A 26,061-nucleotide genomic window follows, 5' to 3' on the forward strand; every position below is an offset into this window, starting at 1 on the left:
GCCCCAGTTTAAAGGGGACACGCCCCCTTTTCTGCACGTGCCGGCCCGGGCCCAGCTGGTCGGTTCATTCCCTCAATCAGGGCCAGGTGCGAAGGCAGCGCCCTGGATCGCGCCTGCCCGAGAGCAGCCCCCGAAATGCCCCGGCTCGGTCCGCCCCGGCAGGACGCTGCCCGCTTCGGCCCCGCATGGAGCCCTCGCTGGAGAACTACTGGGACCAGAGCCCGGGCCAGGTGGGTGCGCTCCGGCCCCACGTCCCCGCTAGGGCCGCGGCTGAGCCCGGTACCGCAGCCAGCTGCTGCTGGGGGCCCTGGCTGGGGGTGGTGGGGCCCTGCTGCTCCGCCCCCCCCACAGCTGGCTGAGAAACGGCTACACTATTCCCCCCCCCCATCTGTTTCCTCTCCAGGGGCTGGGCTGACCCCCCTAGCTGGCACTGAGCCACTGCAGGGTCTCCTTGCCATAGGGCAGCAGCAGCATCTGGGGGGTGGGGGCTGTGGCTTTGGAGCCCTTTGCCCTTCCCTCCTGAGCCTGTCAGGGGACCTAGGGGGCTGCCCCTGTATTGGCGGTGGGGCTGCCTGGGCCAGCTGGGGCCTGCCCAGAGCATTCTCCTCAGGGCAGGGCAGGGCCTGTCTGTTCCGTTTGCACAGCGCCTAGCACGCTGCCCTGTGACTGGGGCTCCTAGGTAACAATGCCATCCTACAGCTACAAATAATCCCATTGTAGGATCGGGGCCTTTGACTGTCTCCAGCTCCTCTCTGGGCTTCCGTCAGCTCCAACAATGAAAACGAATGAGGGATTTCAGAGTAACAGCCGTGTTAGTCTGTATTCGCAAAAAGAAAAGGAGGACTTGTGGCACCTTAGGGACTAACCAATTTATTTGAGCATAAGCTTTCGTGAGCTACAGCTCACTTCATCGGATGCATACTGAATGAGTGAGATTCACTCTGACCTTCTCTGTTCCCAAAGGCTCTTCTTTAAGATTTCCTGACTGTGGAACAAGAGCCCTAGGACAGAGGAGCAGCTAGTGTCTTAATCCCTTGTCCTCTAACTCTGCCTAGGTCTCATCGAAGTGCTGGGGCCCCCAGGAGGCCTCTCATCACCACTAACACCTGTGGGACTGAACAGGTGGAAAACATCTAGGAAATCCCTTTAGGAGGAGAGAGGCCCTTTTGAAGTCTTATGCACTGTCACAGGGCTCTGCAGGTTTTTAAGGACCTGTTTGGGCTGCAGCACGGACTGTGTTAAAAAGCTCTCCTGAAGAACTGAGCTCTGTTCAGGTAGTAGATTGAGACGGGCCTGTGCTAACGAAGCAGAGGGGCAGGTTCCATTTTTGTAATGGTGCCTGCAAAGGTTCAGAAAATACAGTGGGGAGATTTATATACACAGAGAACATGAAACAATGGGTGTTACCATACACACTGTAACAAGAGTGATCAGGTAAGGTGAGCTATTACCAGCAGGAGAGTGGGGTGGGGAACCTTTTGTAGTGATATTCAAGGTGGGCCATTTCCATTACTTGATTATCGGTACAAAAGGTTCTCTTCCCTCCCCCGCCCCCCGGCTCTCCTGCTGGTAATAGCTCACCTTAATGACAGGTTTCAGAGTAACAGCCATGTTAGTCTGTATTCGCAAAAAGAAAAGGAGTACTTGTGGCACCTTAGAGACTAACCAATTTATTTGAGCATGAGCTTTCGTGAGCTACAGCTCACTTCATCGGATGCATACTGTGGAAACTGCAGAAGACATTATATAAGACCACCTTAAGTGATCACTCATTACAGTGTGTATGGTAACATCCATTGTTTCATGTTCTCTGTGTATGTAAATCTCCCCACTGTATTTTCCATTGCATGCATCCGATGAAGTGAGCTGTAGCTCAAGAAAGCTTATGCTCAATTAAATTTGTTAGTCTCTAAGGTGCCACAAGTCCTCCTTTTCTTTTTGCGGATACAGACTAACACAGCTGTGTCAAGGTTCCTTCCCCACTCTGAACTCTAGGGTACAGATGTGGGGACCTGCATGAAAAACCCCCTAAGCTTATTTTTACCAATTTAGGTTAAAACTTCCTCAAGGTACAAACTATTTTTACCTTTTGTCCCTGGACCTTATTGCTGCCGCCACCAAGCATCTAAAAAAAATAACAGGGAAAGAGCCCGCTTGGAAACGTCTTTCCCCCTGAAATCTCCCCAAGCCCTACACCCCCTTTCCTGGGAAAGACTTGATAAAAATCCTCACCAATTTGCATAGGTGAACACAGACCCAAACCCTTGGATCTTAAGAACAAGGAAAAAGCAATCAGGTTCTTAAAAGAAGAATTTTAATGAAAGTAAAAGAATCACCTCTGTAAAATCAGGATGGTAAATACCTTACAGGGTAATCAGATTCAAAACATAGAGAATCCCTCTAGGCTAAACCTTAAGTTACAAAAAGACACAAAAACAGGAATATACATTCCATTCAGCACAACTTATTTTATCAGCCATTTAAACAAAAAAGAATCTAACGCATATCTAACTAGATTGCTTATTAACTCTTTACAGGAGTTCTGACCTGCATTCCTGCTCTGGTCCCAGAAAGAGCATCACACAGACAGAGAGAACCCTTTGTTTCCCTCCCCCACTTTGAAAATATCTGTCTCCTCATTGGTCATTTTGGTCAGGTGCCAGCGAGGTTATCTTAGCTTCTTAACCCTTTACAGGTGAAAGGGTTTTTCCTCTGGCCAGGAGGGATTTAAAGGTGTTTGCCCTTCCCTTTATATTTATGACAGGCTGCTACTCTGAAACCTGTTCATCCACTGTTATAATAGTCCTCCCATTGCTGGCAAGTGGCTTTTGGACAGACACCTCATTGTAATGTGGAGAGGACCTAAATCGAACCCTCTAAATGAAGTAACTATGGCCATAGATAATGGGTAGGGAGCAGACCAGTAGGTGCTCTTGGCTGGTGGAGGAAAAACTAAATGGCCTCGAATCACAGAGCTGGGCATATATCTACCCCATGTAATGTCTTCTGTTGTTGCTCATTCCTCCTTCTATTGTTTCTCACTAATTCATTGTCTTGGCTTAAGCTAGTCCTCAATCCTCACACTGATCCATGCAGTTTGAACCCCTGCACCCTGGGACCCCTTATGCCTGTGCAGAACCCCTTTTAAATCATAAGTCTCTGCCCAGGTGCAGAAGTCCATTTGCAGAGTTGGGGGCTTTATCCTGTGAACTTTCTGGTGCATGAACCAAATCTTCCTGTGTGTCTGAACAGTGCCTAACATCTGGGACCTGATCTTGATTTTTGGCCTGTGGGTGGTACTGCTACAATACAAATGATAAACTCACAGCAGCAATTGTTTGGGGTATATTGTGGCTTTAAAAAAAAAACACCACTCCCAAAACCAATCTGAGGTCTAAATCAGTCTTGTCCCAATTACACTGTACGTGGACAATATCCCTCTACTACCAACGAACTGCCTTAAATTGTAGTGACCTCTCGGACAGGGTATAGGTGCCAAGTTTTCATTTCTTCAGGGAGGCAATGGGAAACCCTCCAAACGTACACTGCTGATGGCAGAGACCATCATCGATCAAGTCAGATAACCTAGAGTACATTGGGTAACACTTGGCAGCCAGTTAACTATAAAACTTGTCTTGTGTTGCTTTTCCCTCTTCTATTCCACAGCATGGGTTGTCTTTTCCTGTGCTTTCAGTCTGTCTCCCCGCTTCCCCACCACAAGCCAGCTTTCTATTTAATACATCTTTGAATCTGCTTAAGGAAAGAAGATTGAAAATTAAAGAGTGAAATTCTTTTTCTCATTAAATTGTTTTCCTTTTATTTTACCCCATTATTTTCTGGTGTCCCTGTCTCTGTCTCCCATCCACCCCCCTTAAAAACGCTGCTTAATTCTTCCCCCTGGTTCTCACATTCCACCAACTTCTCTCATCCATCTAAGCCAGGTTCTCAAACTTTTGTACTAGTGACCCCTTTCACATAGCAAACTTCTGAGTGCGACACCCCCCGCCCCTTATAAATTAAAAACACTTTTTAAATATATTTAACACCATTATAAATGCAGGAGGCAAAGCGGGGTTTGGCAAGGAGGCTGACAGCTCATGACCCCCTCCCCCCACATAATAACCTTGCAACCCCCACTTTGAGAACCCCTGATCTAAGCCTCAGATTGACTGACTTTATTCTGAGAGTGTCTGCTTTAATTCACCTTATGGGGGAGCTGAAAGTCTCCCACGCCCTTTTTGAGAAGTAAAGAGCATTGCAAATAAAGTTCAGTGTAAAAAGAACAGTAGGACTTGTGGCACCTTAGAGACTAACATTTATTAGAGCATAAGCTTTTGTGGGCTACAGCCCACTTCATCGGATGCATAGAATGGAACATATAGTAAGAAGATTATATATATATATATACACACGGAGAAGGTGGAAGTTCAGTGTGTTGCTTTCTCCCCTCCAACAAGCAGCAGCTGTGGTGGTATTCATGAACTGCCACATAACTAGGTTAAGAGGAATAACTGGGTTAAGAGGTATGGTGCTGTCTAACTTCTGGGGCTCATTTTGCCTGGCAGTATGTCATTTTGGGCACAACTTTGTCCCATTTGGGGGGTGGGCCTGAATGTTAGAAGCAAGTAACCAGGAAATTGTTTGTTCACTTTTGTGGAGACACAGACTTGTTCCGCTAGTAAGCAGGTATTTCTTTGTGTGACTAATTCTGGGATTTTTCACAGACTTCTAACTGGTATCACTAAAGAACGCAATCTTACTGCAGTGTGTGTCAGTCCTTTTGTAGAAGCTACCTTTCTGTTTTCAGAGTCCTCTTTATAGTGCCTGCTTAGTGTGTTGTAGCAATCTAAGACTTCCCCTCCCCCTAGTTAATATGAAACAATATGTATTTTAAATTAAGAGACACAAATGTCAAACCCGCTAGGGGTTCTCCTGTGTAAATGCCTGCTTATGTTTTATCACTTTCAGATAGTTTGTGTGCCGCCCAAGTCCATGATGCTAAGGTGTGTTAAATACAGCTGGTCTCTGTTGCTTTAAGGCAGGACCTCAGATACAGAGTGCAAAAGGACTGGTGTAATAATACCTAGACTTTTGCATGAGTTGTCAAACTCTTTGTGCAGAACCTGAATTGGGATTTTTCTCTCTAAAGGACAGTCCTAGGTACACTGTACCGAGCCCTAAATATTCATAAAGCTCTAAAAATAGATCCGTGGCACCTTTCATGAGTGTGTCACAGGTCCTGCTTGTACCTGCCAAGCTAATAAGGGGCAACTGTCTACTTTTTTGATCGAGTAAAATTTCCAAAAAAGGGTCTAAATGACTTGAATGAGTAAGTCCCATTGACATTCAAAGTGCATAAGTTATTCTGCAGGATGTGTCATATTGGATCAGATCACTGGTCCAGTCAATCAGTATTGTCTGTCTCCCACAATTGCTAATATTAGCTGTTTTAGAGGATGGTGCAGAAGGTTGTTATTTAATAATTTGCCCCGAGAGAAAGTGGGTTCCTAGCCCTCATTAATTAGAAGCTGTTTACATGCTGAAGCAAGAGGGTTTAAATTCCTCCCCAAACTCTTGCCTTTTTTAATATTATAAGGCATTATACATTTGTGACGCCAAGCCAAACAAATGGTGATCAAGAACAGGGCTAAAACTCAGGAATTTGTGGTTAGGAAATGCTGTCAGCCTTTACCACTTGATCTAAAGAAGAATGTTAGATATGGTAGTATTAAGGCATTTATTTCTCATAAATTAGTCATAGATTCAAATATGTGGCCAGTGGAGTCTATCAAGTACCGTGTAACAGAGTGAAGTGATACACAAGCCAATTCACTTCTCTATTCAGTTGTGAGCTGTTCAGGGAAAACCTGAAGATGGATTCCTAGATTATTATTACGTCTGCTGAATGGAGACTAGAGCTGGTCAAAAAATGCCAATTGTCTTCCGTGGAGAAACTGTGAAAAAACTTTTGGGGAAAAACCCCAGACATATAAAAAAAAGCTGGAAAAGATTTGTAGAGAAACCCAGCCCAAAAATCAGAACATTTTGACCAAAATTAGAATTTTTGACCATTTTTAGTTCAGTAAAAAAAAAGCCAGTTTTCACTTAATTTATTTTTAATAAGTTGATCAGCTCTAATAGACATTTAAACATCTGTCTAAAGAAAGCCTCGTGAGAAGCGTCGAGGAAGAGCACCTTATTGAAAGGTCAGTTCACTTATTTTTATGGGTGCTTGCAGGGCTTAGCACATGTTCGGCCTGGTTTTCCTAAGTGCTGAGAAGCTGCAGGCCCCTCTGACTTCCGCTTGCGCTGTGGTGGGTGCTTGGCACCTGTGAAAATCCGTGTCCTTGTTTCCTTAGACCCCTGATCACGAGCAAGTCTGGAAGTTTGAACAGGTGAAAAGACCCTGCGTGGTTCCCTTTGATCAGTTAAAAGGTCAAGCCTGCCATCTACTGGACTCGATATGTCCTTACAGTTCAATAAACAAAGGCTGTGTGGGACATATACAGACCCTTGCCTAGGGTCAGTTACCAAATGTGTGTAACTGAAATGATGCCGAGGAAAGACGTTATTTCAGCACTCCACAGGGATTAGCTTTAAAACTTCTAGCCAAACCTCAGGTATTCAGCTAGTAGTATAGGAGTTTCTATCACTGAACTCCTAAAACTTACACAGGAAGTAGGGTGACCCGATGTCCCATTTTTTTTAAAGGGACGGTCCAGTATTTAAACCCCCCTGCAGGTGTCCTAACTCGTTCTTAAAAATGCCTCCCCCTACCATCAGTACCAGTGGATCCTGCTGCTGGCTGGATCCCTGCTTGCCAGGCGTCCGCCCACCAGCAGTGAGGAGGGCATGGGGCGGGGGGTCCAGTGGCAGATGATGGGGGGTGGGGGGGGAAAGCTGCAGCACATGGGGCCAGGCTGCTCCCCCTGCTGGGCTCAGCACAGCCCCCACTGTGTGCCAGCTCTGGAGTGGAGTGGGGGAAGCGATTTGCAGCCTGTTCCCACCCTGAACCTGCAGGCTCCATAGCAGTACCCCCTTCCACCCGGGTCCTGCCACCAAGGAGCGTGGGGCTGCTCCTTCCCCTAGGCACCATCCCCTGCTGAGCCACCTCTCTGGCTGGTTAGCTGAAGCCCCTGTAGTTCCCTGGCCCTGGTGCACAATGCATCCTTAGGGCTTAACCCCTTCCTGCCCATACTGCAGCTGGGGGGCGGGGGACAGGAGGTGGCTGGGTTATGTCCCTGGCCAGCAGCAGCAGCCTGGAGGTGTTAGCTGCCTTTTAACACTCTGCAAAGACATGGGCCAGGTCATCCCTCCCTGCCCCCCTCCTGCTCCCCTGCGGCTAGAAGCAGCTCCTGTCCCTTCCCTCCCCTCCTGCACCGTGCGGAAAGGCTGCTGCTGGCCACATTCTGGTGTGAATCTGATTCCTGGCAGAAATTTGCGGGAGGGGGGCCAATGTGACCCTGTGTGCCCCTCCCCCCCCCCCCCCCCCCCCACACACACACACACATTGCCTCAGGAAGATGCGGTGCCAGATACCAGGAGAGGCAGGTCTGTCCTGGGGGCCTAGCTAGGCCTGGAGGCAGAGAGCACCGGGAAGGGAGGGTAGGCCTCTCAGACACACACACACAGACACACACACACACTGTGAGAGAGGGGTACAGGTGTGTGTGTGTGTCACCTCTCTTGGGGTGGGTTGGGGGGGTGTCACCCCTCCCAGTGTGAACCCTAAAGTCTTAAAGATAAGAAGGTAAAAAAAAAAAGAATCCAACCACGTAGTATTTCTTTTTAATGGGCTCAGTCAACTTAACGTTAATTTGAACGTTTGTACAGCATAGTTTTGATTGCCTTTGAACTTGCTTGAATATGAGTAATTTTATCAGATGTCCCATATTCCACATAGGGAAATGTGGTCACCGTAACGGTCAGTAAAGTCTAAGTAAAATTGACTTGCACTAGAGAAGTAAAGCAATTTACCTGGCACATGCAAACTAACCTGTGTAATAGGCAAGGTACTAAAGACAAGTGCCAATTGTATTTTTCATTATTTTACTAATCCGGGCTTTGTTTGAGATGCTGTTTGGATGCTCATTCAATAGTTTATGTGGGACTCCTAGATTTGCTCAACCCTTAAATAAGGGTCCAATCCAGTGCCCAACTGCAGTCAATGGGAGCCCTTCCAGCGGGCTTTGGATCATGCCCTAGTAGCGCAGAGTAGAAAGTTCATCTAGGTACCATGTTGCAAGAAAATGGTATTTATAAAAACAACAACAACAAATTCTTTAGCCAATTGTTTCCTTCACTGTGGGCAGGAAGTTTTGCTCTTTCTGTGACTGAGGCGTTGTACGTGAAGAAATGCTTCTGAATGAAATATGTCATTTGCTTATTGCTATTCACGTCTAACACACATACTGCAGTGACTTAACTTGCCATCCGAGAACTCTTCTCAAGTTTAAATCCATTGGAGAAGCTGTTTGTGGGGCAGGGGGGTTGAAATTTTGAAAGGCTGCTGTCCAGTGAGTGCTTTACAGCCTTAAATCTTTTGTCTTTACAATAAAATAAATGTCTTCCTCTGGCCATATCACACAGTTCATGAATGCTGACCTATTGGTGTTATGGTACAGCTCGATCTAGCTTGTGTAATAATGAAACCGTTGGGGAAAACCTCTGGATCTTACACACTGACATCAGTGAGCGGAGAGGGACAGAAGTCACTCAAGTATGAGCCTGTGAAGCTATTTTTGACAGACTTTCACATTTTAACTTGAAAGTGCTCAGTGTGATAATGGAGTCGTGATGGGGAGGAATATCTAATTTGGATTCATTGAATGGAAAATGCATTTCTCGAGCACTGTCATTTGAAGTAAATGGGATCTTGTCTTCTAAAAAAAATTGCTGTAATCTTTTTTCTTTTAAATGAAGGATGACCTTTCATCAGCTGGTCCTCAACTGTATACTCCCATGAGCCCTTTTGACACAGACCTGCCGATTCAAGCAGCTCAAAGTGCATCATTCGGTTCTCATCTTGACCAATCCAAAGAACTTTCTACAGACTTCTCTTCTGTGGATCTCAGCTTTCTTCCAGATGATCTTAACCAAGAAAATGGAGAACAAACTCATTCAGAAGATGGCCATGAAATGCAAAGAGAGCAATACACGTCACAGTCGGCAGAGCAGGACAGTGGGTTCTTAAATGACAGCAATTTGTCACAACTGAGCTATGCGGACGCAACTCAGCCCTCACCTGAAACATCTGGTGCCTGTCCCCCTTTGACACCTATGACCCCTATCACCCCAATGACACCCGTTTCAGAAAGCTCTGGCATCGTTCCTCAGTTACAGTAAGTAAATTAAGCCTAGAGGTGTGGGGGGGGGGGGGGGGGGGGGGGGAAGGTGGTACCATGTACATGAAGAAGGGCTAAAGACTAAAATGGAAAGGGAACTAATTGTAGAAATATAAATAGTTCATAAACAAATAGGTCAAGTGTGGTTCAGGCTTCAGTAGTGAAAGCTTCTCTAGGCAAAAGAGGTCATGTGGTCTCCATGCAAGTTGTGTCCTTGGCTTAGCATTGGGAAGACCCAAATGACCTCATCACGTGCGCTGTGCGTAACTCCTGCCTCTGAAGGAGCTGCAACCCTCCTCTGCTATGCAAACTCCTGTCAAGAAAACCACATTTTAATTTTAGTTAAATTTCCCAGGGCCCTCAGCCACTGCCGACACACTAGACTGCAGGAGTCAAAGTGACAGTACTTGAAGTAGGACCCCTTTAGCCAGACAAGCGTTTGGTACCTATTGTCACCATAGGGGTCTACAGTGCAGCCACCAGCTGGCTGGTGAGGATCCTGTTTGGTCTAACTGCTGCGGTGCTCTATTGACGGAGCTGAAATAGTCTCTCTGTGACCCCAGCAGTGGTGTGGGGAAGGAAAGGGCACAGCTGCAGAAGCAGAAAGAATCCTGACCTCTGTAGCAGCCAGACTGTTCTATCCTATTAGGCTCTCTAGGCCAGGGGACGTGAGGGTAGTTCACTGACTACTTTCAGAGTGCAACAGTAACTCTGTCAACGTTCTTAGGTGAAAGACACACAAGCCTATACTGCTGTAGTACTGGAGATAAAACTAGCATATTCAGTGGTTGCAGCAGTCGGCCACTTTTTAAAACTTCATCTTAAAATCTTTTATAGCTTTTGGCATTGGACCACTTATATTATTGACTTTCACCGAATAATTTGCTAAATATGATTTTTGGCGTGGACTAGTAACTGAATGGTCAGGAAAGTAATAGAAGGTGACAATTAAATGTATCATGATTTCAAACTATATCATTTTTTTTTAAATAGATCACTTTGAGCTATGGTTTTCTAAAATCATGTATCCGCTTTCTTATTTCTTCAGGAATATAGTGTCCACTGTAAACTTGGCTTGTAAACTAGATCTGAAGAATATAGCTCTGCATGCCAGAAATGCAGAATATAATCCAAAGGTGAGATTTTAAAGAACTATTTCATTGGGGTTTTATATTTGAAGGCCCGGGATTCTAATTTACACTTTTTAATTACCTGATTGTCCCTTATTGACTAGCACTCTCAGTTCGTTAAAAAATAAATGAGTTGAATTCAAGTGAGGAAAAGCTTTTGCAGACTCTGATATATTCCGTGAAGGTCAAACAGCTTTGTCACCTTTTTTCATATCCTTGCAGTTCTGTCTTGCTATGTGCTGAATAAAGCATTTATGGAATGATCCTGCCACAGGATGCCTGGCCTTTCAAAGGGAACTGAAGGTCTGGCTTCACCTGCCACTGATGAGCTAGGGAGCAAGTTGAGTCTAAAAGTCAGCAAATGGGCCAGGTGGGGGGAGAGCTGCTAGAATCATGCAGGCTCTGGCAGGAAGCACTCGGGTCAAAGAGGAACTCCAGTGGGGCCCTGGAGCAGGGCAGAACTGTCAGACGAGTGGCTTGTATAGTGGAAATGCGTAGGCCCCTGCAGGAGACCCCAGGTTGTGGGGGAAAGGGATGACTGATGTGCTATGCTAGTTAATGTGGAAGAAACAAAGCTCAAGGCCTGAACCGGCCTGTGGCGGGTGTTGTCACTCCTTTCTGGCTGAGGGGACAGGCTGCCGGTTTACCGGTCCCTTGAGGTTGCTTCTTCAAGTTGTACTTTTCAGAGCTAAATAAACACATGACAGTCTCAGGCATGGATTTCTTAAAATGGTACAGTATGTTTGATAGTTATAGCACTGAAAACAGCTCTTTTCCCCATAGTGCTGGAACTAGGGGTGCAGGGGGTGACTTGAAGTGGTTTCCATTATAGACAGGGTTTACAGTTTGGTTCAAAGGCTCTCAACAACCCCACTGTAAAAATTGTTCCAGCACCCCTGCTTTTCCCCTATTGCAATCATGAGTAGAGACTCCACTTCCCAATAAAGGGCTCGATGATCAGGAACAACTCCATGTGTGGACACACTTGTTCCAGAATATAAATACTTTTGTTCCTGTTTAGCGTAATTCACTGTGGGCTAAGCACTGAGGGATGAGACTTTCCTATTGGGATCAAAAACGCTTTTTGCATCACTTTCTACTACAGCAGCCCATATACATGTAGTCCTAATGATTTGGGATCTAAAGCATTTCTTTGTGATGTTAAATTACACATGTAGATAAGAGAGCAGATTTACAGCAACGTTTTCCCCTGAAGTTTCAGAACGGAGACCTTAATTTGGAGGAAAGGATACTTAAGTAAATAACATACTTATTACCAAGTGTGCACCACAACAAAGAATTAAGCATAACAGCACTTGAAGTTTTCAGAGCAATGTTTGGAGCTGTCTTTGATAAAATGGGAAGGTTTAAAAAACAAAAAAAACCTTTTTAAAGCTTGTATTATTTACTATGAAACCTGTAACCAAGCTTGTGTCAAGTTGGTACCAAGATAGTATTCTTATTTGTATTACGGTAGTACCCAGAGCCCCAGTCATGAGCCAGGACGCCATTAGTATTCTTGTTTGACTTTTAATCTCTAGAGGTTTGCTGCTGTGATAATGAGAATCAGAGAACCAAGAACAACAGCCCTTATATTCAGTTCCGGCAAAATGGTCTGCACAGGAGCAAAAAGGTAGGAAACGTTTCTTCTGTCTGGCTCTAACAGCAAATGATATTCTGGCACAAATTGTGGAATTACCAACCTATTCCACAAAATGCAACATCCCAAGACCAAAAAGACGGGGAGTTGTCACTGAACATGTCTACCTGCCGGTAACGGGAGCTCTCGTGATTGCTAAACTGCACACTGCTGTTCTGAACTATAAATTGAGCTGAGCCACTATTAATAGAAAATCGCTAATACTGAGTAACTTCAATTTCCCACTCGTTCCAAACATTGCCTCAATGTAACCTGTGTTGCTGTCTAGTGTCTCTAAGTAGATGTGCTCAAGTCTAGCTGAGGTGCTCTCATAGCACAAATATTCTGCCTGTTTTTTGAATCCTTGCCCTCTGTAGTTCATGCTCTTGGTCCTTAAGCCCCCACCTTGTGATCCCATTCTTTCCTCAGGGGAATTGCTGGGTCTTACTTCAGAACAAGCATTGCTGTTTCCTACTTTAAACTCTAGCTCCTAACTTACACCCTCTAATATCTCTAACCATCAAGGTGCTGGATTAGTTTCCCGGAGGGCTTCCTAATCTTATTGGGCCAGATCATCAGTGCTACTCCCGCACAGAGATGGGGAAACTGGCTTAAATGGCCAAGTGACGGTTCCTCCTGCACAGGGGAATCGGAGTGGCATACAGTGGAGCCCTGCACGGAACGGTTTTTTAAATCGGTTCCTACCCCACCCCACCGTGCGCACTCCCATCCACTCCCACATTGTTTCTTGCATTTTTAATCCTGCTCCCACCCGCAAATCCCCCAAGAGAGACCGAATTCCCCCCCCCCGCCCCGCAACGTTGCTTTTAAAAAGTTAGTTAATATGTGTGGATAGAAATGGAGTTCCAGCCAACATTTTTACTACTACAAGAATGAAACAAATCTTGCTAAACAATGCAAAAAATCCTTTAACTCATGTTAGAAAAATATTTGTCTATTATCCCTCACTTCACGTTAAGTATTAAAGCCTTTATTTAAAAAACACAAATATGTACTTTGTCATTAATAGAATTTCAGCAAACGGATTAGATTAGCGTTTTCCGCAAATGACCGGTCTTTATATTTTTTTATTGCACTGACTTCAGAACTGGGTGGCCAGAGAGCGGCGGCTGGCGGCCGGGCGCCGGCTCTGAAGGCAGTGCCCCGCCAGCAGCAGCGCAGAAGTAAGGGTAGCAGAACCTCCCTTACAATAACCTTTGCAACCCTCCCACGACTCCTTTTTTTGGGTCAGGACCCCTACAATTACAACACCGTGACATTTCAGATTTAAATAGCTGAAGTCACGACATTTACGATTTTTTAAATTCTCTGACTGTGAAATTGACCAAAATGGACCATGAATTTGGTAAGGCCCTCCATATAACCTAGTGCTGCAGCAATGCAAGACCTTCCTTTTTACCTCTGATCCCATTCCTGGATCTGTAGGAACTGGTTGCAACACACAATGTTTATTCCTTCCTTGGAAGTTTTTAAGGTTAGGCTTGACAAAGCCCTGGCTGGGATGATTTGATTGGGGATTGGTCTTGCTTTGAGCAGGGTGTTGGACTAGATAACCTCCTGAGGTCCCTTCCAACCCTGATATTCTATGTTAGTGTCACTTAAAACAAACACCCATGTAAATTCCAGCTGCTGGACCATAAGGCTGCTGGACCTGTTCAGAATCCTGAGTCTGGCCCGCTCTCTGAACTGAGAACACCAAACTCTCCTATAAACAAGATGGGACTGATTAAAGCCAGAACGTGACTACAGCCAACAGGGTGTGGGGTTTTTTAATTTAAATTTCAGGATAAGGCTGTACATCCAGAAACCATTAGATCTCAAATTCCTGTTTCCATCTCTGTGCTCCCTGCAGCGAAGAGCAGTCCCGGCTTGCAGCTAGGAAGTATGCACGTGTGGTGCAGAAGCTTGGGTTCCCTGCCAAGTTCCTGGACTTCAAAATACAGAATATGGTGGGCAGTTGTGATGTGAGGTTCCCCATCAGGCTGGAAGGATTGGTTCTAACTCATCAGCAATTCAGTAGGTATGTGGGCAAGGGGGTGGTGACTGGCAGAGAGAGGTACCAGGCTCCTATTGTAGGGAGGGCTCAATTATGAATAACACGTAAGGATGAATTCATGTGTAAAAGGATGAACATAAGAGAAGAAATGTTGATGCTGTGCTAGCATGGTAAGGTGTGTACTCCATACCAGTGAGCTATTAAATGCCATGGCATACCCTTGGTCTGCTGCACCCACTATCCCTGTGGCATCGATCGTCTGTTTCACATACACTAGACTAGACCCATAACATTTTGATTGTCTTTTGCAGTAACGCCTATTGATAAACCTTCCGCAGCATGTTTGTTTCTCATGTGGCAAAAGTCAATATGGCTTGTGCGCCAGCACGATTGATATTGGCAGGAGCGTTCACAGCTCTGCGAGAGTGACTAACTCAGGGAGTTAGTGGCTGGCTATTTAAAAGTACGCTCCTGAGTATCTTCAGGGAGTGAAGTGTTGTGCTTGGCAGTTCTCTTGCCGTAGGAATACGGTACTAAAATATTCAACATTGTATCTTCTGTCTTTGGTTTTCTCAAAGTGTTACCAGCATGCTTTGCCCTGCTAGAGGGGTTTTTTTCTGGACTAATTTTGATATATATTCGATCCAGTTAAAATGAAGGACAGGAGAGTAGTAAATCTAAGTGTAAATAGACTTCCTGATTGTCAGGGTGGTTCAGCAGTGGAATAAATTGCCCAGGGAGGTTGTGGAATCTCCATCGTTGGAGATTTTTAAGAGCAGGTTGGACAAACACCTGTCAGGGATGGTCTAGATCAGTGGCTCTCAACCAGGGGTACAAGTACCCATCGGGGTACGCAGGGGTCTTCCAGGGGTACATCAACTCATCTAGATATTTCCCTAGTTATACAACAGGCTACATAAAAAACACTAGCGAAGTCAGTACAAACTAAAATATCATACAGACAATGACTTGTTTATGCTGCTCTCGGTACCATACCGGGGTAGCCAAACTGCAGCTTGCAAGCCGCATGCGGCTTTTTTACGGTTAAAGTGCAGCTCGTGGAGCCTCCATGCCCTCCCCCATTCTCTGCCTACCCATAGGTGCTGGAACGAGGAGTGCTGGCGCACCCCCTGGCTTGAAGTGATTTCCATCATAGGCAGGGTTCGCAGTTTGGTTCAATGGCTCTCGGCATCCCCACTGTACAAATTATTCCAGCACCGCTGGCCCACCAGCCTGGGTGGAGGGTAGTGCTCAGCGTTTCTGCCAGAGATGACTGGTGCCTGCTGAGGGCGGGAGGGGGCACAATTTTAAATTTTGAGCCCCAACGGCTTGAGTCCTTCTCTCCCCCCACCCCTCTCCCACCCATTACCCTCAGGGGCCCCTCCCTGCAGCTCCCAGGTGTTCGTTTGGTGTGGAGAGGCAGCGGCAAACAGCTGGGAGCTGCAGGGAGGGGCTGCTGCTTTAGCACCACAGGGAGAGACAGCAGCAAAAGCAGTGGCTCCCCCAGTTGCTTGCCACTGCCTCTCCCCGGGGCCGCAGCTCCCAGCTTGCCACCGGGCCCCCCTCCTGCTGGGGCTGGCATCATGTGACCGAGCAGGGTCAGCAAACCCTGGCAAAAATCAGGGGGGACACGTGACTCCATGTGCCCCCCAGTGCATCACCTTTGGCTTCTGCCCAGCAAGGCCTCAGGCAATGTTTCCTCTAATTTTTGACAGGCCGTGTGCGCAAAAAATTTCTTCTGTGCAAATTTTTGAGCACGCAGTGTTTCGCCATGTGCATGGGGTTTAGGATCTGTTTGCGCGCGCGCACAGCTTAGAGGGAATAGTGGTCTCTGGGCTGACGCCCCAAGACCTCCCTCCCTGCAAGGCTGGAGCCCCGATAGGTGTGCTCTGGCTCCCGAACCTCTAAAGATTGTCGTACGCGACTTGGTGGGTCAGTAATTTTGGCCACCCCTGTACTATACACTGAAATGTAAATACAGTATTTATATTCCAGTTGATTTACATTATAATTGTATGGCAAAAATGAGAAAGCAAGCAATTTTTCAGTAATAGTGTGCTGGGACACTCTCTTGATTTTTATGTCTGATGTTTGTAAACAAGTAGTTTTTAAGTGAAGTGAAACTTGGGAGTACGCAAGACAAATCAGACTCCTGAAAGGGGTTCGGTAGTCTGGAAAGGTTGAGAGCCACTGGTCTAGATAAGACTTAGTCCTGCCATGAGCGCAGGGGACTGGATTAGATGCCCTCTCAAGGTCCCTTCCAGTCTGATGATTCTATGATTGTTGGTTCCTTTGCTCACTGTTAGAGAAATGCTTCTCTTGAAACCGCTTTCCTGCTGATTGGGGAGCATACATGGCAAGATAATGGCAATATCCACTCAGGACTGGCTCTAGGCACCAGCAAAGCAAGCACGTGCTTGGGGTGGCACAATTCCAGGGGTGGCATTCTGTCCACCCTTTTTTTTCTTTGCTCGGGCAGTTGCGCTCTCAGAGATTGGGGTGGCAAATTTTTTGCTTCGGGCAGCAAAAAACCTAGAGCCAGCCCTGTATCCAATGCTGCTGCAGCGTACTTGGCCATTATCTTTGAAAACTCGTGGCAAACGGGGGAAGTCCCGGATGACTGGAAAAAGGCTAATGTAGTGCCAATCTTTAAAAAAGGGAAGAAGGAGGATCCTGGGAACTACAGGCCAGTCAGCCTCACCTCAGTCCCTGGAAAAATCATGGAGCAGGTCCTCAAAGAATCAATCCTGAAGCACTTGCATGAGAGGAAAGTGATCAGGAACAGTCAGCATGGATTCACCAAGGGAAGGTCATGCCTGACTAATCTAATCGCCTTCTATGATGAGATTACTGGTTCTGTGGATGAAGGGAAAGCAGTGGATGTATTGTTTCTTGACTTTAGCAAAGCTTTTGACACGGTCTCCCACAGTATTCTTGTCAGCAAGTTAAGGAAGTATGGGCTGGATGAATGCACTATAAGGTGGGTAGAAAGCTGGCTAGATTGTCAGGCTCAACGGGTAGTGATCAATGGCTCCATGTCTAGTTGGCAGCCGGTGTCAAGTGGAGTGCCCCAGGGGTCGGTCCTGGGGCCGGTTTTGTTCAATATCTTCATAAATGATCTGGAGGATGGTGTGGATTGCACTCTCAGCAAATTTGCGGATGATACTAAACTGGGAGGAGTGGTAGATACGCTGGAGGGGAGGGATAGGATACAGAAGGACCTAGACAAATTGGAGGATTGGGCCAAAAGAAATCTGATGAGGTTCAATAAGGATAAGTGCAGGGTCCTGCACTTAGGATGGAAGAATCCAATGCACCGCTACAGACTAGGGACCGAATGGCTAGGCAGCAGTTCTGCGGAAAAGGACCTAGGGGTGACAGTGGACGAGAAGCTGGATATGAGTCAGCAGTGTGCCCTTGTTGCCAAGAAGGCCAATGGCATTTTGGGATGTATAAGTAGGGGCATAGCGAGCAGATCGAGGGACGTGATCGTTCCCCTCTATTCGACACTGGTGAGGCCTCATCTGGAGTACTGTGTCCAGTTTTGGGCCCCACACTACAAGAAGGATGTGGATAAATTGGAGAGAGTCCAGCGAAGGGCAACAAAAATGATTAGGGGTCTAGAGCACATGACTTCTGAGGAGAGGCTGAGGGAACTGGGATTGTTTAGTCTGCAGAAGAGAAGAATGAGGGGGGATTTGATAGCTGCTTTCAACTACCTGAAAGGGGGTTCCAAAGAGGATGGCTCTAGACTGTTCTCAATGGTAGCAGATGACAGAACGAGGAGTAATGGTCTCAAGTTGCAATGGGGGAGGTTTAGATTGGATATTAGGAAAAACTTTTTCACTAAGAGGGTGGTGAAACACTGGAATGCATTACCTAGGGAGGTGGTAGAATCTCCTTCCTTAGAGGTTTTTAAGGTCAGGCTTGACAAAGCCCTGGCTGGGATGATTTAACTGGGAATTGGTCCTGCTTCGAGCAGGGGGTTGGACTAGATGACCTTCTGGGGTCCCTTCCAACCCTGATATTCTATGATTCTATGATTCTACTTGCTGTGTACAAAGAATTTTGACATGCCAGAGGTGTTCAGTAAGATTGAACAATCTTCATATCCAAGATAATACTGGACTGGTCTCATGTTAGCACTTGCCGCTGCCGTGTGGCATATCTCGTCATGGTGAGGTTTTGGTCCCATGGACCAGGTCTGTAACGAATGGAGAAACTTCCTCCAATTCTAACCAATCTCATAGTTGGTTCAGCTGAACCAACTCTTTAAAGCCATGTAGAGACATGGTGTAGATCAAGTCCCAGCGGCCTGAACCGGGCTTGCTAAGCTACTCTTAAAACCTCTGGTGTGATGGGAATTGTATACACAGAGGGATAATGTGCCTAGGTAGGTAGCCTAATCCTAAATGGAGTGAGAAATAGTAAAGGAAATACAGAACACTTCCTACTGGTGGACAATGCCCAAGTGAAAACTTCTTGTATGCATATTCTTGTACAAGGTTATGATCTATGCTCTGGACTGTTTCAAGTTAACGGGTGTAACCTCATGGCTAGGTGACTGACTTATCATGTTTAACGTGCATTTGTTCAAAATTTAGTTACCACAAAGGACACCACAGGATGCTTGGAAAAAGGCTTGAATGCAACAGAAATTTAAAAGTTCAAATTGGGCCTCTGTTTGAATTAGGCTTAATTCCCTATGTGTCATTATCTTGGGCCATCTTGGCTTAGTGTGTATTGTAGAACTACTTGGTTATCTCCTTATTTGCTGTATTTTTATAAATCATTTGTAACTGAAGCTTTCTGTGTTGGCCCCAAGAATCCTTCCTTGGACTGTTCTAAGACAGTAATGCCAGCACTTACTCAGGAACCTACCTTTAGTTACTCACATTTGAAAGTGGCCCAGATCTTAAAGGTGCTGAGTATCCACAGTCCTTACTGGCTGCAAGGCGGTGAGAGATGCTACAAGGCTTCATTAGGAGCTATGGGTACTCAGGACATTAGAAAATTGGGCTACTTAGTCAGGGATCTAATCATAGACGATCAAAACCATTGGATCAACTAACACAATTCTAACATAAAGGAGCAGTTTATATTTCATGAAATAAACTAGTAGTAAAAATCAAATTGCCACGCAGTGCTCCTAACCCTTTTCCCTTTTGTTTCTTTGAACAGTTATGAACCAGAACTATTTCCTGGCCTTATTTATAGGATGGTCAAACCAAGGATTGTGTTGCTTATCTTCGTGTCTGGAAAAGTTGTACTGACTGGTAAGTGGTCTCTTTATGTACAGCAGTAACTCGGAGCATCCTGTATAGTAGGATGACATTTTTAAGCTAAGCTGATGTTTCCTGCATAGTGCAAACACTACTGGCTGGCAAAATCTAGAGGCATCCCTTTCAGCAAAACGTTGAGGATACAAAAGTACCATAGTTATGTACTATTAGAACGCTCCACAGGAGTTCGAATAACCACTCAAAAGAAATCCTACATGTTACTAAACTTGTGCATCCTGTGGGGTTTTTTTTAATTCTCCACTTGTGTCAAGGTATCAAATACATCAGCATGCTATTTTAATAACCACCACAACTAGAAGCCTATTTGTAATCTGATACTTTCAGGGAACTCAAAATCTTATTGCAACAAAACCTGGTCATGCTTTCCCTCCTCAATTAGAATTTTTTTTTTTATCATTAGCATAGTAGCTGTCAATGGGAAAGGAAGGTGTCTGTCCTAATCTTGGCCCTCATTCAGAAAAGCACTTAATTTTAAGTGCTATGATGAATCAGAGCACTTGTCAATAACCTAGAATCCAAGTCTGTAAGTAAACATTAAAATTCCTGGGTGAACACTTCTGAGCGTTGTTTCTGGAACCTTTACCATCTTGGGGAAAACTTCCCCTTATTCAACTTGACTACAAAGGCAAACCATATCTTTATCAGACACTCAGGCTGAATGGTGCCAATGTACCAACATAGGTGTAGACGGTACTTTAAAGGCAAATAAAAATTGCATGCCTTTGCCCAAAGGATCTTCCAATCGTAATTATGAATGAGCTCAATTAACTGGGCATTCCGGACAGAAAGCTTAAAAACATCTCCTCCTCCTTAGGTCCCATGAAGTCATCCTGGCCATCTACACTCCACTGATGCCTCCAGAATACATTTTTGGATGTCATAACTACAAAAAAAAACCAACCCACAAACCACACAACAAAAAACACACCTCTGCTGAGGCATACAGCAGGCCCATAAGGGCTCAGGTAAGTCCCATTTTGAAACCTGGGCCTTACTGCAATTCTAAAACAGGACTTACTGAGCTCCTATGGTCCCCTGGCTGATCCAGAAGAATTTTCTGGTGGTCCAAACATCATGAAATAACATTTTGGAGCAGAGTCAATGGGTGTGTGTTGTGGGTTTTATTTTTCGATGGAGGGGGAACCTAAAAAGGTTTGAGGTATATCAAGCTGTCCTGCAGTGACTTAGGAGCATGAGTACCAACCTCAAGGCAGACTGTTGAGAACCAGGGCACAAACCTCAAATTGGCTGAGTGTTCAATACTTCGATGATTAGTTGGTGAAATCTAAGCTATGTCTACCAGTGCAGCTGCGCCAATGTAAGCTATCCTCTGTAGCCGCTCTGTGCCAACAGGAGAGAGCTCTCCTGTTGGCATTATTAAACCACCCCCAATGAGCGGTGGCAGTTATGTCAGCGGGGAAGCATCTCCCACCAGCATAGTGCTGTTCACCCTGGCGCTTCTGTCGGTGTATGTTGGTCGGGGGGTGTCGTCTTTTTTTCTTCACACCCCTGAGCGACAAGTTTGAGCAACAAAAGTGCTATTGTCGACATAGCCTCCGTGTAAACTCCTCAGGCACTGTTACAGCCTAAACATGGAGTCACAGACCGCCCCCTTGGGTACTCCTATCTATCTTGTCACCTAGGCGAGTCTGGCTTTGTGGTAGATGGCCCCTTACACCAACAGTCTCAAACACGCAGCCCGTGGGGTTATTTTCTGCGGCCCGCCAGCTCCCCGCAGCCCCCTGCCCCCCCCAGCATTTACCCAGAGCGGCTCCAGCCTAGTGCGCACCGGGGGCAGGGCAGGCTCCCCCCCTGCCCCTTTGCTGCTCCGGGAAGTGGCCGGGACCTGGGGGGTGGGGGCCACAGGGGTCTGTGTGTTGCCCTTGCCGCACCTCCAGGTACCTCCCCCAAAGCTCCCATTGGCCGCGGGTCCCCGTTTCTGACCAATGGGAGCTTCGGCGGAGGTACCTGGAGGAGCGGCCAGGACAACACACAGACCCCTGTGGCCCCCTGCCCCCTCCCAACCAGGTCCTGGCCGCTTCCCGGAGTGGCTTGGGGGCAGGGCAGGCAGGCAGGGAGCCTGCCCTGCCCCCCGGTTTGCACCGGGCCGGACCCGCCCCCCAAACTCCTCCTGCAGCCAAACCCCCTGTCCTGAGCCCCCTCCTGCACCCCACACCCCTCCTGCACCCCGACCTCCTGCCCCGAGCCCCCACCGCACCCTGCCCCCTGCCACACCCTGCACCCCTCCTGTACCCGCTGGGGGCAGGGAGGGGGTGGAGTTGGGGTGGGGATTTCAGGGAAGGGGTTGGAATGGGGGCAGGGAAGGGGTGGGAATAGGCGGGGGCGGGGCAGGGCCTCACAGAAGGGGTGGAGTGGGGGTGGGGGGGGTCAGTGGTGCAGCCCTTGGGCCATTGTACTAGTCCTCATGTGGCCCTCGTGGTCATTTGAGTTTGAGACCCCTGCCTTACACCATGAAGCACAGCATTGTTCAGGTTACTTCCAGTCCCAAAGGACCAGGCACTTACAGTGGTGCTGGAATGAGGGGTGTTGGGGGTATGACTGCACTCCTTGGCTTGAAGTAGTAATAACAAACACCAAATACATGGCTTCCCTCATCAGCACCCCCTCCATAAAAATTGTTCCAGCACCCCAGTCACTTACACAGGTCGCTTACACCTTAGGTCTCACACTAAAGACAGTGCTTGTAGCCAATCCTATAATAAACTGTATACAGATTTATTAATAGGAAACTGAAATAAGAATTCTTTTACAAGGTTACTGTAGGTAAACATAACATCCACAAATTAGTCTTAAGTTTCAGAAGGTAAGTTTCTATATATCTGTAGGGCAAGCTCTATATATCCTGTAGGGCTAACCTCGGCTAAGCAGCTGGGGAATCTCTTGCTTATGCCTAGAAACCTTGCCCCCAGAGTCCAAGCAGCAATGAAATACATTTCCTCCATTTTGTGAGGTTTTTATTTTCCCTCTTTTCTCTTCTCTTCTCCCCCGCCCCCGCTTCCTGTGAGCTGCAAACACAGCTGATTGGAGGAATTCGCTTGCAAGACTCATCTTCCTGTGGGTGGAGGGGGAGAGTAAAGTCTTTTGTCCTCTTTAATGTCTGTCTAGTGTCAATGGGCCTTCCTTGTCAGGTAGAACATAACAGCTTCTGTTGGAGACCAGCATTTTACACTAGTTAATCATTGAAGATTAGGGTTGGAAGAGACCTCAGGAGGTCATCTAGTCCAACCCCCTACTCAAGGCAGGACCAACACCAACTAAATCATCCCAGCCAGGGCTTTGTCAAGCCGGGCCTTAAAAACCTCTGAGGATGGAGATTCCACCATCTCCCTAGGTAACGCCTTCCAGTGCTTCACCACCCTCCTAGTGAAATAGTGTTTCCTAATATCCAACCTAGACCGCCCTCACTGCAACTTGAGACCATTGCTCCTTGTTCTGTCACCTGCCACCATCGAGAACAGCTCCATCCTCTTTGGAACCCCCCTTCAGGTAGTTGAAAGCTGCTATCAAATCCCACCTCATTCTTCTCTTCTGCAGACTAAACAAGCCCAATTCCTTCAACCTCTCTTCGTTAAGTCATGTGCCCCAGCCCCCTGATCATTTTCATCTCTTTCCTGTCTGGTGACTTACGCCATTACTAAGGCTTACAATGCAAATGCTCAAATACTTCCTTACAACATGGGATATGGATGTTATAAGTGAGATTAATGCCTGCAGCAACTCACAAGCACTCAAAATCTAAACACTAAGCACATTCTTAGAATTATACCTATTTTACAATTACTAACACACAGCTGAAATCCGTCTGGCTCACCTATCTATTTGTCATTATTCAGTTGAGGGAGAGGGACCTTGGTATGAGCTGGCACCTAGTCTGCCAGCATGACAAGGTGCACATGTTGGTGTGTCTTAGTCTGGCTAGAGGTCCATTTCAGTGCATATTGCTTATTTTTAGTGTTTGCTGGTTGCTCCTCCATGCTAATGTTACTGATGTCGGCAACAAATGTTCTTGGCCTCCATGGTTTTGTTAATTAAAAAGTTAGCATGGTAGTGGGGATGTCACTGGGATGATTTTATATGAATGATGCAAGAGGCAATAACTTAATCAAGGCACTGAGAGGCAGGAGAAATGCTCTAGAGTTGGGAAATGCTGCTGGTCAGTATTCATAATACTGAGTGCTGGAATGAAAAACCAGAGGAGATTAACCCCGCCTACCCTCTTATTTTGTTCCATTTTTGACTCTAACTAGCACGTCCCATTAACCTGTCAACACTGGACTTATCTTGATCAGTCTCTTCCTAAAATTATTCTCATGAATGTTGACAAATGCAAAGTAATGCACTCTGGAAAACACATTTCCAACTATCCATACAAAATGATGGGATATAAATTAGCTGTTACACTCATGGAAGAGATCTTGGAATCATTGTGGATGGTTCTCTGAGCAGATGTTTTCACTGTGCAGTGGCAATCAAAAAAGCTCAGAATGTTAGGAACCATTAGGAAAGGGAAAGATAAGACAGAAAATGTCAGTATATAAATACATGGCATACCCACACCTTGAATAGTGAGTGCCGTTCTGCTTGCCCTGTCTCAAAACAGATATATTAGAAATGGAAAGGTACGGAGACGGGCAACAAAAATTATTAGGGGTGTGGAACAGCTTCCGTATAAGGAGAGATTAAAACGATTGGGACTGTTCGGCTTGGGAAAGAGACAACTAAGGGGGCATATGATAGAGGTTTATAAAATCATGAACAATATGGAGAAAGTGAATAAGGAAGTGGCATTTACCCTTCCACATAACACAAGAACCAGAGGTCATCCAATGAAACTAATAGGCAGCAGGTTTAAAACAAAGAAAAGGAAGTACTTCTTCACACCTGGCAGTCAACCTGCGGAACTCATTGCCAGGGGACGTTGTGAAGGCATAAAGTATAACTGGATTAAAAAAAAAAATTAAATTCATGAATGACAGGTCCATCAATGGCTATTAGCCAAGATGGTCAGGGACACAACCTCACGCTCTGGGGGTCCCTAAGCCTCTGACTGCCAGATGCTGGGAGTGGACAATGGGATGGATCACTTGATAATTGACCTATTCTTTTCATTCCCTTTGAAGCATCTGGCATTGGCCACTGTTGGAAGACCAGATACGGGGCTAGATGGACCATTAGTCTGACCCACTGTGGCTGTTCTTTTAAATGTTTCATAACATAACTGAGTATTAATTGCTGACTAATTAGTCAGTCCTACAACTAATACTGACGGGGACGTTGCATCCAAATTTGATCTGAAAAATTATGGGATTCATACACTCTTCTATAAAAACTAAAACTAATTCTAACTAATAGAAACAATTCCAGGGAATTTTAAAAATCTCCCAGGGGCACTGTATTCTCTCTTTTGAAAAATGTAGTATGGTATAAGCAACTCAAAAAATCACAGCAGTATTCTATCGTAAGAACCCAAAATGAAAGATCAGATACTGACTAATCTAGCTTTGTTTTTTCAAGATGAGAACAAGCTAAAAATAAACCTACTGTTTTAATAATATAAGGTGGGGATAGTATCATGGAAAGGAATCTTGCTTCTTAAATTATCTAATTTTGGCTATGCCCCTGAAAGAGATTTAAATAATAACCTTTTTTTTTTCTCATCTTTGGGAATGCTTTTGTTCGCTATTATACTAGTACTTATTGGTGTTGACTTAATGGTAATGAATGCAACCTTGTGAGCCATCTTTAATATTGTCTTAGTTCTTAAACTGTTTTTAACTGTTTTTTAATAGGTGCCAAAGAACGTTCTGAAATCTATGAGGCATTTGAAAACATCTATCCTATTCTAAAGGGTTTCAAGAAAGCATCTTAAAAGTTCTTTCCAAAAAAATCAAGAGGAATATATAGGTTTGTATGTTTATGCATAGAACCAATGTAACAGTATTCCAATACCTAAATACAGAATTGTGGATTACTAGGCATGTAAAGCCATTTTGAACACACTATAAACTATGACTAGATAGATGCACAAATTTGTAAGTAGCATGAAACAATTTTGCTGTAAAACTTGATGTTTCTAATGAGTTCAGTCATTGTATCAAGTTCTGTTAAAGAATTCACAATAAGCAAAAGTACATTTACTTTTGAACAGGAATGTAAATTAGGACCGTTATTGCACTATAAAATATTTTACAGTACAATTAATGGAAATGGGTTTTTCTGCAGTAGAATGGATGTATCAATGGAGGTTAGTCCATAGATCAGTCTTGTTAAAATCCGTAAGATTTTGATCAATATCTTGTAGCACTGACAGCTAATTTCATGTTAATTCAGACCTTATTTTTGTGTATAATATATCTTACAAAATTTAATGCGAGCCTTTTTACTGTCAAACATCCAGACACATGAGTTCGCAAATGATCTTTGTATCATTCTCTGGCTCAGAGAATGATACAAGATCAGGTGAATTATGCCATATGGTGCTGTTGACACTCCCCTTATTGACAATGAAGCGAAGAGCGTTGGTGGCACTGGGTTAGGGTAAAGTTGTCAATGAGGGCTAGCAAGAGTGGCAGCTGAAAACTGACAAGCTACCTATTATCTCCCCCTC

General features: G+C 45.6%; 1 protein-coding gene across 1 annotated transcript; it reads left to right on the forward strand.

Annotated features, from left to right (window-relative positions):
• Positions 1–42: 42 nt before the first annotated feature.
• On the forward strand, positions 43–25,815 carry TBPL2 (TATA-box binding protein like 2). The gene is made up of 7 exons (XM_037901456.2): positions 43–230; positions 8,923–9,341; positions 10,393–10,480; positions 12,016–12,107; positions 13,987–14,154; positions 19,312–19,406; positions 25,244–25,815. Exons 1-7 carry the CDS (start codon positions 186–188, stop codon positions 25,321–25,323), a joined length of 987 nt encoding a protein of 328 aa, XP_037757384.2. The 5' UTR covers positions 43–185; the 3' UTR covers positions 25,324–25,815.
• Positions 25,816–26,061: the final 246 nt, after the last annotated feature.

The sequence above is a fragment of the Chelonia mydas genome, chromosome 6 (genome assembly GCF_015237465.2).
Source record: "Chelonia mydas isolate rCheMyd1 chromosome 6, rCheMyd1.pri.v2, whole genome shotgun sequence".
NCBI classification, from domain to species: domain Eukaryota; kingdom Metazoa; phylum Chordata; order Testudines; family Cheloniidae; genus Chelonia; species Chelonia mydas.